The sequence below is a fragment of the Vicugna pacos genome, chromosome 11 (assembly GCF_048564905.1).
Source record: "Vicugna pacos chromosome 11, VicPac4, whole genome shotgun sequence".
NCBI lineage: Eukaryota > Metazoa > Chordata > Mammalia > Artiodactyla > Camelidae > Vicugna > Vicugna pacos.
Genome location: NC_132997.1, coordinates 1,221,405 through 1,237,016, shown reverse-complemented (window position 1 = coordinate 1,237,016; position 15,612 = coordinate 1,221,405). Strand labels below are relative to the sequence as shown.

General features: G+C 45.0%; 1 protein-coding gene across 4 annotated transcripts in view; it reads right to left on the bottom strand.

Moving 5' to 3' along the window:
- Positions 1-14,972, bottom strand: part of LOC140699561 (trafficking protein particle complex subunit 9-like) — a 103,869-nt gene extending 88,897 nt beyond the window's left edge. For 3 of the 4 annotated variants that reach the window (XM_072972216.1, XM_072972213.1, XM_072972215.1), the window contains exon 1: positions 14,433-14,972. In XM_072972216.1, coding sequence (XP_072828317.1) covers positions 14,433-14,857 — 425 coding nt within the window. In that variant the 5' untranslated portion in view covers positions 14,858-14,972. The remainder of the gene's footprint in view (positions 1-14,432) is intronic. The other variant, XM_072972214.1, reaches the window with a different exon arrangement.
- Positions 14,973-15,612: the final 640 nt, after the last annotated feature.

Below are 15,612 nucleotides of genomic sequence, written 5' to 3'. Positions count from 1 at the left end.
TCACCCCTGGGCTCCCATGGACTGGTTTCACATTAACCAAAGTCATGAGACACTGATGCAAGATAACCAGAAACTTAGCTTATTAATGTAACAGAAGACGTGAATCTATGAACCAGACTGAAATATCAGAGTTCAACCATGAGTACATTTTCTCCTCCACTGCCCAATAACGGGCAGGCAGTCACATGGCAAGCATGGACAGAAACGGAGCAGGAAGGGTTTCTAGATTAACTCAATGAACTAAATTTCTATTATACGAACACATCTACTGCCCAGAAGACAATTAACGCCAATCACGGTGCACTCTCCGTGGACAGCGGCAAGACATGACTATGAGCACCCATGTAACTCTCCTTTCCCTGTCCTTTCTAGGCTAACTGATGCACAGAAGTATAAAGATTCAGGGATGCTGATAACGCTAAACACAAAAAGCCCATCTCTGGGAGCCTCAAAACCAGACAGCCAGGGTTTAAATACCAGCTCTGCCAATTACTAGTTCTGTGATTTTGCCAACTTAATTACCCTCTGTGTGCCTCAATTTCCACACTGTAAAACTGGGATAACAATCAAACCTTCCTTACTCGCTTGTTGAGAAGATTGAAGGATTCATTTCTGTAAAATGCTCAGAAAAGAATGTAGCACATTTTGGGTGTTCAACAAATGTTAACTTAATATCAAAGTGATTTACAAGTCTCCCCTCTAATCATCTTATGTGTTTCCTGGCTAGCCTAAGTCCCAAAGAACATCCTTATTTCTCCTTTTATAAACAATTGGGGAGTACCCTTATGTTCCATCCAACCACCTGTTTAAACTGAGGGAGGGGATGCCTCCTAACCACTCTTTTGGGCCATGGAGAGTGCTTCTCCCTTCACACCCCTGGCCCCTGGCCCACAGCTAGCACTCATCACACTAACAGAGTGAGGTGTGAGTCTGGGGAGACAAGCGGGGCATGTGAAACCCTTCCTTTCACTCCAGTGTTGGTCACCATTGGGAAGCACCTGGGATGCTCAGCTCCATGGCAGGAAAGCCCTGTGCATGAAGGGGCAGGTCCTCTCAAGGGAAGGCTCGCTGTGGCCCAGAGCTACATGGGACAGGGTGAGTCTGGGACACAGTATCATGACACACATTTTCCCACAGCCTTGAAGTTCATGAAGAACGTGGCTTCATCAGTAACAAAGAAGACATTTATCGCCTGTCTACTCTTTTGTGTCATCTCTCAGTTGGCTGCTGGAGACAACATATGTATAAGTATTGGATCTCCTTAAGCCCCAAAATATATGAAGCAACAAATAATTCTGTGGCTTAACATTGGTTCAGGGCGACTGTGTAACTGTCCTGACTCTGCTGATGCTAAATTATGGGTATAGGAACTATGGAACCTCCTCAAATATCTTTCATCATAAAAACAGCTCTTCTTATTTTCCTGTTTCTTAGTAATTGCCAAAGACTCCCAAATGATGGCTTCACACAAAACAGCAGCTAAAGTTTAAGAGCCCTCTTGACATACTCACTGTGGTAAACACTGCACATAATTTCTAATTCTCACAATTCTACAATTCATATATGAATGTCCCCATCTCACAGACGAGGGAAAAACTCAAAACGAACTGTCTCAGGCTCACGTGGCTCAGTGGCAGCACGTGCAACCAAACCCAAGTCAAAAAACTACACCCCTTCGTATATGTACCAAATCTCCTACCACCAATTAACACACAGCGGCGGGGTCAAAACTCAGGGAACTCAATACACTTTTCACCTTTAAGGTCCTCCAGATGCCGCTTCTAGCTGTTTTATAAAATCCCGGCTCACTGGTTTCTAACACTAGAAGAAAAGCCCGATTTTCCCATTGCTTGCACAGCAAGTCTGAAATGTTCACAGTGAGATGACAGAATAAATCTAAGATATAAGCAGAATAACTTTTCCAGGTAGACACACATAAAAGACATTGGGCTCTTCTGAAGCATTAAGTAAAGGAATCAAAATAAAATAAAGTTATTTAAGCCTTCTTTTACAAACAGGAATGTTAAGAATGTAAGAAAGTGCAACAGTGCCACCTATGGCTAAAATGACCTTCCAGGTTGCCGGGAAAGATGCAACACAAAAATTGCCTGTAGGATCAGAAAGGAGAATCAGATAACTAAAAGCTTATGTAGCATATACTGCACTTTGATTCGGGGGAAGGGAGGGATATTCAGTATTTAATTTGATACTGCTAATACTCCTGAATATAAACAGAAGACATAGGCTCATGGAAACTCATCTTAGAAGAGGAAAGAATCCAGTTCAGCCACTTCATTTTACAGGAGGGGAAACTGAGACATGGAATGTGTCCTCCTGGCAATCGGCAGCAAAGGCATCCTAGGCCTCATGTCTTGCACTGTAGCAAAAACCAACAGATCTGTACTACGCCTATGTTCATAAAATTCACGTTTGTATTTTTCCAACAGTAGGTTATCTAATATCTTGCAAAATACTTCTCAAAGATCCAGGATATCATACAAGTTTGTCGACATACAAAAATATTTATTTACATAATAAAACAGCATGAGCTTTATTCTCTCTATTAAAAAAGTAATGTGTCAAATCAATGTTTTGATATTTTAAACCTGTTAAGAGTGTAGAAAAAAATCAAAATTTTCTTTAATCACAAAAGAGAGGAGCTTATTCCCTGAAAATGATCAATGTGGATTTTACTAAACTTAATTGATCTGGTCAGAATCCCACGAATTTAAATATCTGCGTGGATGGTTACACGGCAACATAAATTCTGATTTGTAACAATACATATTCTGTGTAAATAATCTTCAAGGTCATCTGATTAAGGCAATCTAACTAGTCCCTGTCTCACTAGAATGATACAGATTTCATTAAAACTTCATACTACACCAAAAAAAAAATGAATCCTTGTTACTTTAAACCATATTCAAATATATCATACATATACATATTAAATATGCATCAGAAATAAGCGACACTCTTTAGTATTCAGAGTTGATCAATCTAAAATATCTGTCATTGTGACAGCACTTTTATTAAGCACCTCTTGTGTTCTTTGTATACAAGGCGTCTAACTCTCACAGTCAGACAAATTAAACAATATTACTAAAATTTCACAAATGAGGAAATGTACTTAAGCCATGAAAACAACTTACATATTCATCAACAGGAAAGAAAAGAGTAAAGACTTTACTTACAATATTCACTGACAATCTTTTCTTCCATATTAAGACTACATAAAACCAATTCAGTCTTTGTAAGTATTTCTGTCAATAAGGGCCACTAGAGAAAAACAAGTAACATCAATAGCAGTGGTTGGACTTTCAGAGCCCACTTCTCTTTTGCACTATAATTATTTTTAATGTTATGTTTTTAGTGCTTACAGAGCACTAAAATATAAAATTAACTTTTTAAGTAATTACCTGAGAATTAAAAATTTGTGAAAATAAACAATTGTAATTTCTGCCACTCTGTCTCACCTTCTCAATGGTGTCTCTCCTTTGAAGGCATCATCAAGTTGAGATCACTAAACTCGGCCATTTATGGAGTCATAGGTGTTTGGGTAACCACTTAACGGGAGGCTGATTAGAGGAGCAATTAAGAAAGCGTCCTGTGTAGCCTGGGTTCCAGCACCGAGCTAGCCACAGCCTGCTGCATGTAATTTGGGACAAGCTGCTCCATCTCTCAATCCCTCAGCTGCAAAAAAGGAGACACTGATACCTACAATCAAACACCTGCTATGAACTAAAACATGAGGAAAGCATTTTAGCCTTAGGTAGGTGTCCACTCACAGCGAGTTTGGTCATTATGATGATGAGGATGCCTGTTAATAAATTAAGCTAGACCACAAAGGAGAAATCACCTTAAAGGAGAAACATTTTAAGTCAATGAGCATTTCTTTTTGGATGGATTGCACAATATTCTATTGATTTTTTTAATAAACCAAATTTTGTCCATTAATTATAGATTTACAGGTTCATGGACAAGTCTCCAGAAAAAGAATTAGAGGCCTCTAAACTCCGTAAATTAAGAAAGTAAATTAAAAAAAAATCAGGGAGGAGGTTATACCTCATGTGGGAGAGTATGTGCTTAGCATGCATGAGGCACTCAGTTCAGTCCCCAGTAACTCCATTTAAAAACTTTGTTTTTTAAGAAATGGGGAATTAAAGCAAAAAGATGGAGGAATACAGACTTTTTTAGAGACTCATCTCAGATTTAAGATGGGGAAGATACCATCTATTTCTCAGAGGAAATTTTGAGGACTATGTAAACTGGATCTGAGATATCTAGTTCTTTAACATTATTCATGAATTCATATTACCAAGTCATAAACTACCTGATAATCAACAGTGGTGATACTGATCATAACAGCTTCCATCACGGATCGAGCTCCGGCTAGGACTGCTCTGTTCTGACATCTCTGCCCCTGAGGCCTCACCAGACTGACAGCACTAAACTAGGTCATTCATGAGCACCTCGTGTAAGTCCTCCATTTGTGCTTCTGACTCTCCCCTCACCAGCTCCTCTGAGGGAAGCACTGTTATCATCTTACCCACTCACAGATAAGGCGACTGAGGCACAGAGGCTAATCCCGTTCCAGGTCACATTGGCATTAAAGGACGTCTGTATTTCTGCTGTTTTGCTTTTGACAAAGGAATCTGAGATATCAATTCAAGGCAGACTGTTAAATAATCAAGTCTGTCAGGTCTTCACCTCAAAGAGCAGATACTATAAATTCCTGATGTAGGATGAGGCTGCCGCCACAAACTGACTCAGCTTGAAATTAATATCCAAGATGAAGCAGCGGATGCACGTAAATATTCACGATTGTCAAGTCTGCTCACGGGTCTGGGCCCTTCACTGCCTGAACGGGGGTGAAATCCCCACCCGTGTCTGGGAGAGATGCACGGTGCTTCCCGGGCTCAAACGCTTCACGGGCTATTTCCTCCCACAGACTGGCCTCAACGATTAAAAGCTCTCAAGGTTTTTACACCATGCAAAACAAAAAGACATTTCTGAAGATGGAGCACTTTCTTAGGCTTAAATCTTTTTTTGCCTACACTCACCCAGGGGGAAAAAAGAAACATGACTCTGCAAAGTCTCTGACCCTCACCACTCACAGGAGTAGAACAGCCACAGCAGAAGATGGCTCTTCACATTGCAGGATGAGAACAAAATAAAGATGCCCCAACAACAGGCACTCCCAGACACAGCGCTCAGCAGTCTTCTGCAAACTCACGGTTGTGTAGCACTCATCACCTTCTATTTCCAGAACACTTCATCACCCCTAAAGAATCCGCCTATCACTAGCAGTCACTCCCTAATCCCCCTCCAACCAGCCCCTTCCAGCCATCACCTGCTCTCTGCCTCTGCACGTGCCTTTTCTGGGCATTTCAGATCACTGAAATCAACAATATTTGACTGTTTGTGTCTGCTTCCTTTCAATTAACAAGCTGTTATCAAGGCTTGTATATTTTGAAGTGGTATCAGCATCTCTTTCTTTTTTTTTTTTTTTGAAAACGTTAAAGATTATTAGAAGGTGGTAAGTACTATCAAAAAGAGTAGATTGGAGCATAAGTGATTGGGTTTCAAAGGGAAAAGTGTGGGTTGAACAGTCAGGGTGGACTTCCAAAAACATGTGGCCTTTTTCATTTTCCTCTTTTTTTTTATTCACTCTTACGTGTGAATAATCTTCCACTACATGGAGATACTACATTCTGTTCATCCATTCAGCAGCTATTTATGGACGAGTTCCAGAAAAATGAGTGTAAGAGTTGACTAGCATGGATGGCATTTAAGCAAAGGGCAAAATGTGCTTTCAAAAAAAAGCCAACAAACAGAGGCACAAGGAAATTCAGTGCGTTTCTGAGCCAAGTGCTTGCTTGCTTAGGCAGGACTACCGTGCAGGACTGTGGCGGATATTGGCAGGAGTCACGGTGTGGGAGAAATATGAGAAGACTCCCCACTGCAAGTAGCTCAGACAATTCTCCTCCCTCATCCTGTATTGTTAGAGCAATGTTTCTAGGTTACTCTTATTTCAAGTAATAGCACTTTAACTGCACATCTGATCATCTCCATCAGACCACCTTTCCTCCAAGCAACAGAAAAGCATTCAATGACCTGAGCAGCTCCAGGACATAATGGTGATGGATTAGGGAGTCCTGCAGCATTCCAGCCTGCAGGCACAAACCCCACATGTGCCCTGGTGATGTTCAGAAAATAAAATGCATGGAAATATCTCACTGTTTTTACACGACATCTGCCCTCAATTTGCCCCAAAATCATGCTCGCAAAGCACTAATCAACCCTCTCAATACAAAAATAAAAAAGCTAAGAAGGCAAATTTAGGCTCTTTCATTGAAAACCAGCAACCATCACTGCCAGTATCTGAGCTGGAATGCTCCTGACTTTGAAAACCACTGCGCAGTTACTTTTCAAGCGTAAAACTCATATATGTATTCCACGTAGATGATATTGCAGTAGGATTTTTCTTTTCAAAATTTCCAGTTGCAACATTAGCACAAGAAAGTTTATGTATAGGCTTTAAAAAAATCAATTATCCACCACTTTCTTAATTTTGAACTAATTATTATTTTATATATGTGGCTATGCTGTGTATTATAAACCGTTTGATTTCTGAAAACAAGACCTTTATGACCTCACTATTTCAGAGAAAACTTTAACGATTCTTTGAGAGGTGGGGCCTGGGGCGCCCACTATCAGCTCTTTAAATACTGACAAGGATGTGCTATTAAGTAATGCAAAGGCTCTAACTCCACATTAGCTCAGAAAGCAAAGAAACTACACCAAAGGTTTCCTTAAATATTTTATATATTTCTATTCTTTTGAATATTAAAGTTCTTAAATGATATGATTTTTTTGAAAAAGACAACAGCTGTATTAAATTTCCTCTCACCAAGAAAGCAATCTTTATGAAGTAAAAAACCCCTATGGAAATCGAAATGACAGGACGTTTCTAGCTAAGTGAACATCCAGATTTGAACACAAACCTAAATCCGATCAGATCTCACTCGAACGAGCTCTACAAAGTCCTGGGCAACCCTGGAAATTAGCTCTTTTGTTCCAAATGTTGGCTGAGCTAAGATCATCACACTAGGCAGGGAAGGAGAGAAGAGGAAAATCCACCTGGCGGCCTCCATCAGTTTTCTTCCAGCCACAAAATGCCTCTAGGTCGGCCCGCTAACAAGTCCCCCAATAAGGAAAGCCGGCATCCACACTGCCCCTGCCATCCCCAAGTAGCCCCGATGCCCATATCCCAGCCTGTGAATGGTCTTCTAATGATCCCCCAGTTGGTGGCACCCACCCCCTCTTCCCCGCTATACAAACACAGGCAGCCTTCCCAAATCACAAATTTGATTACATCAACCCCCACTTCAAACCCTTTAGAGGCTCCCTGTTAGAGTTCTAGCCCCACCCCAGACCCTGCTCGCCCATCCTCACCTAAGTACACAGGTCCCCAGTGACCACAGGGGCCCCTGACCTGCTCCTACTTCCCACTTGCTCCAGTCTCATTTTGACTGTTTCCCAAGGAAGCCTTCCCTCCCTCCAACCTCCACAATTTGTTCCTCTCTTCCTAGAACATTCTAGGCTAAGTCAACTTCTGACAATGCTAAGCTCTCAAGAAGCAAATACATTTTGCTTACTAATGTGGCTACACGCTCTCTCCCCTAGACTCACAGAAGTGCACGTGTAATGTATAAATGAATGACCGGTTGGGTCTCAAAGGGAAAGAAATACCTGCTCTCGCCCGTCCCGATCCTTCGGTCTGTAGAATATCAGAAGCAAAACCAGAAGTACCTTTCCTGAGGGTCACTTCTGTTGACACCCTTCACTGCCTACTGTGTCAGTTCTAGTAAAACTCAACTTCTTCCAAAGCCCTACATCCCGGACTCTCTCCAGTGTCCTCCCCAGCAGGGGCTCCCTCCACCCTGGACCGCACAGGGCACTCTCCACGGGTGCCCACGCCAAAAGCCTCCAGGCCTCTGCCCGGGCTGCACCTGCGATCTGAGACACATTCTTGACTCATTCTCCTGGCTGACTCTTACTCTGTCCTCACAACTGAATGCAGAGACCATTTCTTCCAGGAATTCCTCTCCGATAATGTCCTTTAGGTCTTGTCTGGTCTCTATCTATAGCAGCAGTACATGGTGACCAACTGGGTGTTTGCCCGCTCCTTTGAGACCACGAACACTTGGGAACCACGTGGGAAGGAGTGAGAGATTACAAGACGGTTGAGGGAAGCAAAAAGCAGAAATCACAGTCCAAGTCCCAAATTCAAGGATACTTTCTCAGAAAAAAGTATAAACTATTTCACACGTGTGCAATTTGGCTACTATTTTTGTGGCTTGGGGACAGCAAGAACTTGGTGTTCTAGTCCAAAACCTAGGTTACATGCAAAGAAATGTATATATTCATATCCAAAGGAAACCAGAGCTGCTCAACAACAGTTTGCAGTTAGAACTGAAAGGAACTTTGATAAAGGCAATCTCTCTCTCTCTCTCTTCTTTCTTTTCTGGCATCATATAATTTTAGAAGTATTTGCGTGACTAACAGATGGCTACAGCCCGTGATTCTGCACTGGAGTGTTTGGGGCTTAGGAAGACCAGATTAGATTCACTCTGTAAATGCAATCACACCAACACACTGATAGGTGCCGTGGTGGTGAAGCTGATGTTCCAAAGCAGGCAACCTTATTCGGTAAGAGAACTCTAAATAGAAAGGAAGAAATGCAATGTCCTATACTGAATTTCATTTGCTATATGGGCCATTAACTGATAGTATATCTTGACTAATGAAACCCAAAAATAAATTGTCATTGTCGGTTTTCTTCATCTGACCATTTTATGCTAACATCGGATATTAAATCCTCACTCCATACAGAAGCTCAGGACTATGCTGCAGCACAGTTACACCCCGTGGAAGAAAGCCGACCAAGGGAGAATTGGAGAGTTTCCCTTTAGAAGCTGCGAAGTGTGGTTTTACACCTGTATATCATTTGCAACCACATCATCGACAATGGAGTTAGACGTTACCTCTGTGGGGCGAAAAGCACTGCATGCTTCAGAACCATCAAAGAACGCTGAGCTTTGTGAAACAGTCCTGAGGCACTTAAATCATACTTTTTCTGAAAGGCTCCAAATCTGACCCACTTCACCATTCCAGGTATAACAGGGAAGTACTGGAAACAGTAGAGAGAACATGCCCTTGAAGTCTGACAAGGCTCTGCTTGAATCCTGCTACAGCATTTATCAACCGCTAAACAAACCAATTCCTTAACCCCTCTGAGAAGGCTTCCCAATCCCCAAAAGGGGGCTGTCAGCGCCCACCTGGGAGTCATGGATGTGAATGAAACACGCAAGTAGGGCGGCCGACTGCTACCTGACACGGGGCCTGGCTAGTTTCCCTCCGCTGCCCTTCTGCCCCTTTAAACTTGCACTGATCCCCCTGGTAAGGATCAAGCCCCCGGAACAGACTGCCCGTATCTTCTGTGTATCCCTGGATACATGATTTAAACTTAGGAGGCCAGAAAAACAACTGCCTCCTCCCAAGTCACTAACAATATTCTTAAGAGTCTGGGTATTTTTAACTCTATTTTTCAGGGAGACTATTCCAGAACTTTCCAAGCACCATTCTCCAGGTTGGCTCCCCTCCCAGTGCCCATCCTTCTTACCTCAGATTCTCTGTCTGACTGCCTCCTGTTCATGGGAAAGCGAGTCCGGTAAGGTGGGGACTCCCTAGGCCTCCCTCCCTCACAGGTGACAGTGAATAACTTCTCCCCACTCCAACTCCAGCTTCTGAGGATTCTAACCTTCCGTATCCTGCAGCCTCTGCACCTTCCTAAGACGCACACATGGCCAAGACTCTCCCTTTGGATTTCTTTCTGGCTGGCCCTGCTGACCCCCAGGCCCCTTAAGGATAAATGGGATTGCTCTGAAAATGACAAACGCCGCTGGCTGACACACCAAAGCTGCATGGTCTGGGCTTTCCTCCAACCGAGGAACAGCCCTCCCCTCCCTCAGCCTCAGTCTGCAGCTCTCGAGATTATCTAATTCACATGCAAGGCTGTGAACACCAGCTAAGAATGACGACTCCCAACTTTTATCTCTAGTCCAGCTCCTTCACCTGAGCCCCAGTCTCATAGAGCCGAGTGCCTCTTTGAAGTCCTAACTTGGATGAAAAATGGCATCTTAAAAATGCCTCATGTCCACCATTTACTCTGGAATTCGATTACTGGCAGGTACCTCCCAGACTCCCCATTTTAGTAACAGCCTCAGCACCCACCTAGTTGTCTCAGGTCACATTCAATTTCCACTGTTCCCTCCCCCAGGCCCTGCCCTGGAATCAGTCCTGTTATTTTCGCCAATAAGCTGATCTCAAGTGTGGTTTTGCAGGGACCATGGCCGGAAACACACAAGCTCACAGCATGGTTCACTAACAGTCCGCCGTAGGGTGCTCCCTGGAGGGGGAGGCATCTCCTGCCGCTGGTCACCTCAGAAGGCACTGGATTCTCACACAGGAGGCCCAGGAGAAGGGACTCAAGATTTTCCCGTGGTCTGAGCTTTGAAGGGCCCGAGGTCTGGGGGAGCTCCTAATTAGCAGACACACTTGCCAGTGAGCAGATGAGGATGGGGGAGCCCACGCAAGGCTGTTATCACTCCAACTCATGGGCTCTCGGGAGCCACGGGAAAGGCCTGTGTCCAGTGTACAGCCCAGCCATCACAGATCCCAGCCTGCATTTGCCAACCCGGAAAGCCTAGACTCCATCTACTTGCGACACTTACTTCTGTTCTGTTCCCCACCCAGAATGTGATGGACTCATTCAGATATTCTGGCCTGTCTCAAGAGAGACAAATTCAGTGAAAAATGAAGTGTCCACATTTGGACCAGAGCATGAAAGGAGAAACAAGGCCTCATGTTCAGCATGATGGTGGTGGCCAAACCCTTCCACCGGGTGAGATGAACCATGGTGAGGGTGAGAATCCAGGGTCCTAGGTCGGCCAAATCATCTTTTTTCACGGTTGTCTGGGGTGTTGGAAACTGACTACCACAAACTAACGACACGGCTGTCAGTGGTGGATGTCAGCTGCAACAGAAACGGATTCAACTCTTTACTGCCAACATGGGTTAAAAGTAAAGGCCGGGGCAGGGAGGTCTGCACGGCTGCTGAGGCAAACCACAGACCCAGCTCTGAATGCCCACTGGCTGGAGCAGAGAGGAAGCTACGGCCCTTTTAGCTGTCCCTGTGTCCAACAGATCCAGGTGAGCCAGCTACTTAGGAGAAGGTCATGTTGTCCTGATACCCAGAAAAACCAGCCTCGTAAAGGGAACAAATAGTGTCATGGATTTTAGACCCAATTCTGCCCCTTTATGAAGGCAAAGTAAAGTAAATGGCACGGGGAAGTTGAATGCAAAAAAAAAAAATTAAAGAACCAAACGATGACCGCTTCCTCCAACAGCGTCCCCTGCAGCTGTCACCTCCGTGGCGGCCACTTCCTCACCAGTGACCGCCGGCCAGGAAGCGCCGTCACGCACGTCACACAGCGACAGCCAGGAACCGCGTGCCGAGCACGTTTGTGTAAAAGCAGGAATCGAGCAAAATGCTGCAGAGTTTGACCTTACAAGTTTAAATACTCCATGAAAAGAATCCCTGAGCAGCCGACTAAATCAATTCGCATCTTACTTCTTCAAAACAATCAAACAAATTTAATAAGGGCGCATTTGTCACCAAATAAAAGGAGGACCAAACAGGTCCCGCAAAGCAAGGATTTTAACAGGTATCTAACACCAGTGGGTAATGTGCTAACAAAGCAAATATTCCAAAACATTAGAAAATACAAAATGACTAGGATAATACATGGATCAAGACAGATATTAAGATTTTGCTTTTTAAAGCGATGGAGACAGTATGGAGGGCAATCTGGCTATTTCCAATGCAGGGTGTGCACAGCCCACATTTTCAGATGCAACAACATGCTCACTGGGCAGTACAATTGAAAAAGGAATAAAGAAAAAGGAAAAGAGGAACAAGAGAAAATTAGAATCACACAAGAACAAAAATGATTTTGACAGCATGTACAAGAATTTACGTGAGTGTGTGAGGCCAGGGACGAGGGGATGGTGAGACCCACCCTCACCTCCTGCTCCAGGGAATGCAGGGACCTGAGGGGAGCGGCGCTGCCGGGGGACCCCAACGTGGTCAGCGCCCCTAACCAAAATTCCACCTACAAGCTTCAAGGCAGATTTTGAGCTACAAATTGTGGTCGCATTACATTCTGGACCGTTTTACTCACTTCCACCAATAGTAGCAGGAGAGAATTAGGCTCTGCTCCTGTACCAAAGAATTGTTTAAATAATTAATGACTGTGGAATACTAAAAGCAACAATGGGGTAAAAGTGACTGGAGGAGAATGTGCTTGACCCGAGCTCACTGGCCGCGTTATCTCACTGACGTTCAGAAGCTGGCTGAGCCCTTATGGTACCAGAACAGACAGACCCAAAAGGAGGGAGGTTTAATGCGCTGCTGTATTTCGATACTGGGAGCCATGCCTGGTACACGAGGTTCTGGGTAAACAATGGGGACAGTGTCAACCACTGTGGGCTATTTACACATCCGGATACTCCGCCAAGTCCCAAGGGCAGACTTCAAAAGACAAAAACAATCTGGCATTCTCTGGTGGGGCTGCAGACTCAGAGACAAGCATTTGTTGAGCAAAAATATCACCATTGCCTCCTATGACAAAAGAGGAGGCACTGGCGTGGGGGCTGGGGCAGGGCTCCAGGCTTCCACTGCTCACTCACCAGTCTGTCCAGGGGGAGAAGTGGTCCCTGCTTATGTTGCACCGATGCACCTACCTTGACTAACGCCTGGGGCCTCAGCAGGTGTTGACAGGAGAGGTGAACGGAGCCAGAGTTGGTGTAGCACGGTGCTGGCAGCTATGCCCTCAGCAGTGCCCAGGCTCCTATACATGCCAGCTCATCTTAAGAAGCAGATGGGGAGTGCAGGCATGTAGATCACAGGGCCCTGAGAGGACAAGTACAGATCATGGCTACAACATGCCTCTCCCCTTCCTTAAGTCATAGAGGTATGTCTGGGAGGAACAGAAAATTCATCCAGAGCCCGCTACATTGTCTCTCGCAGGTGGGACTCGTGTCCCCTGTGCTTCTCACTCACAGGGCTGGTCTAGACATTCTTTTTATCAATTCTCTAGCATCTTCTCCTCCAACTTACCAACAACCAGAGAGTAGGATCTGATCTTAGCTAAGTTCAAGAGTCACAGAGCACTTCCTTCACAGCGGGCCCAGAAACATGTGCCAGGTTCTCCGACCGTCACCTGTGGGACCACCATGAGCCCTCTCCAGACTCAAGGACAGAGGCCGTAGGCCGGGGGAACACAGCTTCCCTCACTCTCCCCAGCAAAGGTTTCCACGTCTCGGAAAAGGCATCTCACCCTCTTCTGCCTGAGGGACAGCACAACAGATACACCGGGAAACAGAGCTGAAGTTGGGGGGGTAGGCAGCCCAGAAGAGCTCGTCTGTACTTCCGAGGCAATGTGGGGCCGTTGACTTAATCACAGGGAAAAAGTGAGAATGAACATTTCCCTGCTCTGTCCCATACACCGTGATACGCCTTTCCCTGCATAAGGAGTTCATTCGGAAGTCCCCGGCGGTATTTCTGATGTCCTAACTTGGCATGGAGGCTGTCGGGCAAGAAGAGAGGGCCTGAGCAGAATAGGTGCTGGGCCTGGGAGGTAGGAGACACCGGCTCCAGCCCCAGCTCAACCAGCGCCTCGTTCCGCCTCTCGGGGTTCAGCATCTCATCTATAAGCAAAGGGATGAGACTGTCCCAGGACAGGCTGCCCAACAGAAATGAAATGAGAGCCATGTAAATAACGTTTCCCATTTGCCACGTTTAAAATTGTAAACAAAGAAACAAACCAACAAACAAAAAACAAATACTAGAATGTGATTTTAAGAACAGATCTTACTTAATCTACTGTATGTAAAATACTATCATTTTGACATGTAATCAATATAGGAAGTAAAGAGATAGTTTATATACTTTTACTAGACAAGCCTCAGTGTCTGATGTGCATTTGACCTACAACACATCTCAGCTCAGTCCAGCCTCCTCCCCAGTGCTCCTAGCATCAGTGGCTTTGGCTACTTTATTGGACAGCAACCCCAGGGGTCCCACCATGGTCATGGCTGTAAAGCAGGAGTAAGTGTCCACACTAACCCTAAAAGGATCTCTCTGAAACAAAGGCGGATTCACATTGAAATGTCTGTAAACCGGCGGGCTGCATCTCCATCCCCTCTTGGCTACAAGACAGACTTCTTCCTTGCTGATCCCTTTCTGGATGTAGGGAAGCAATCCGGCACAAAGCCAGGGTGGACTGGCCTCCAGGTAAACTTACCTGCTGTCTGTGTCCAGTCCCATGAAGTCCTCCTTCTCAAACGGGATGCAGGGGAGGGGGATCTTGTCCCCAGAATTCTTGGGGCCACCATCCAGCCACTTGGACTTGAGCAAGATGAAGAGTGACTCAGTGAAGTCCTCGATCCTCTTCTCCACCACCCTGCAGTCCTCTAAATTTGAAGGCAACGTCGGTGCGCGGCTGCTCGACTTCCTCCACATGCAGTACAAAGACAAAGAGCTGAGAGTCATTATCGAGGTGCCATACAGCTCCTCTGCACGTGGAGCTTCTCCAAGGCCTTGGCAGAGAGACAGTCGGTAATGGTGACAAGGCCCACGACCTTGCAGTGTTTCTGGAAGACGCTCCACCCATTCTCGGGCACATAGCGTTGCCTGTAGTGGATACAGAGTGTCCACTGGGAGCCACATGGGCTGATATGGCTCACCGAGGTGAGTAGCTGATAGATGCAAAAGAAATTCTCCTCTGAGGTGATCTCCATGGTTTGGACTACAACGGGAAGAGTCTGGTGGTCCTCAGCACACTGCACGTAGTCAGTGATGCTCATGTTGCAGGCCCTGCCGAGACAGGAGAGGAGATCGAGGTACATACTCTGCTGTATGCTATGGGCCCATCTGGGTTGCGGTGACCTGGTGTGTACCAGACAGAAGGCAAGGGAAGCCAAAGCATATCCGGGGGTACAGTTTGTCCTCAGAGTCTGCACATGGTTACTGTAGCTCGGATCACATTACCCAGTTTTTGGTCTAGGCTTCCTGCCCCTGCAGAGAAGTGTCATTTCTTATTTTATATTTCCAAGCACCTAGCAAGGCTCTGATATAAAGTCACTACTCAAAAATGCTGAATAAAGAAATGAACAAAAGATATGCTTTCCCCAAACCCCTTCAGCAGAATATAAAGAAAAGGACCACAGTAGGATCAAAAGATCTGGAATTCTATTCAATTTATTTGAACCCCTTAGCTTCATAGTAATGGATAAGAAAACTTGCCTTGGGGTAGAGGGTACTGATCATTGGTGGAGCACATGCTTAGCATGTACGAGGTCCTGGGTTCAAACCCCAGTACCTCATTTTAAGAAATCAAACAAATAAATACACCTAATTTCCCTCCTGAAAAAGTATTTTTTAATTCAAAAGTCAAAAAACACCTTGCAATTGACACAACATTG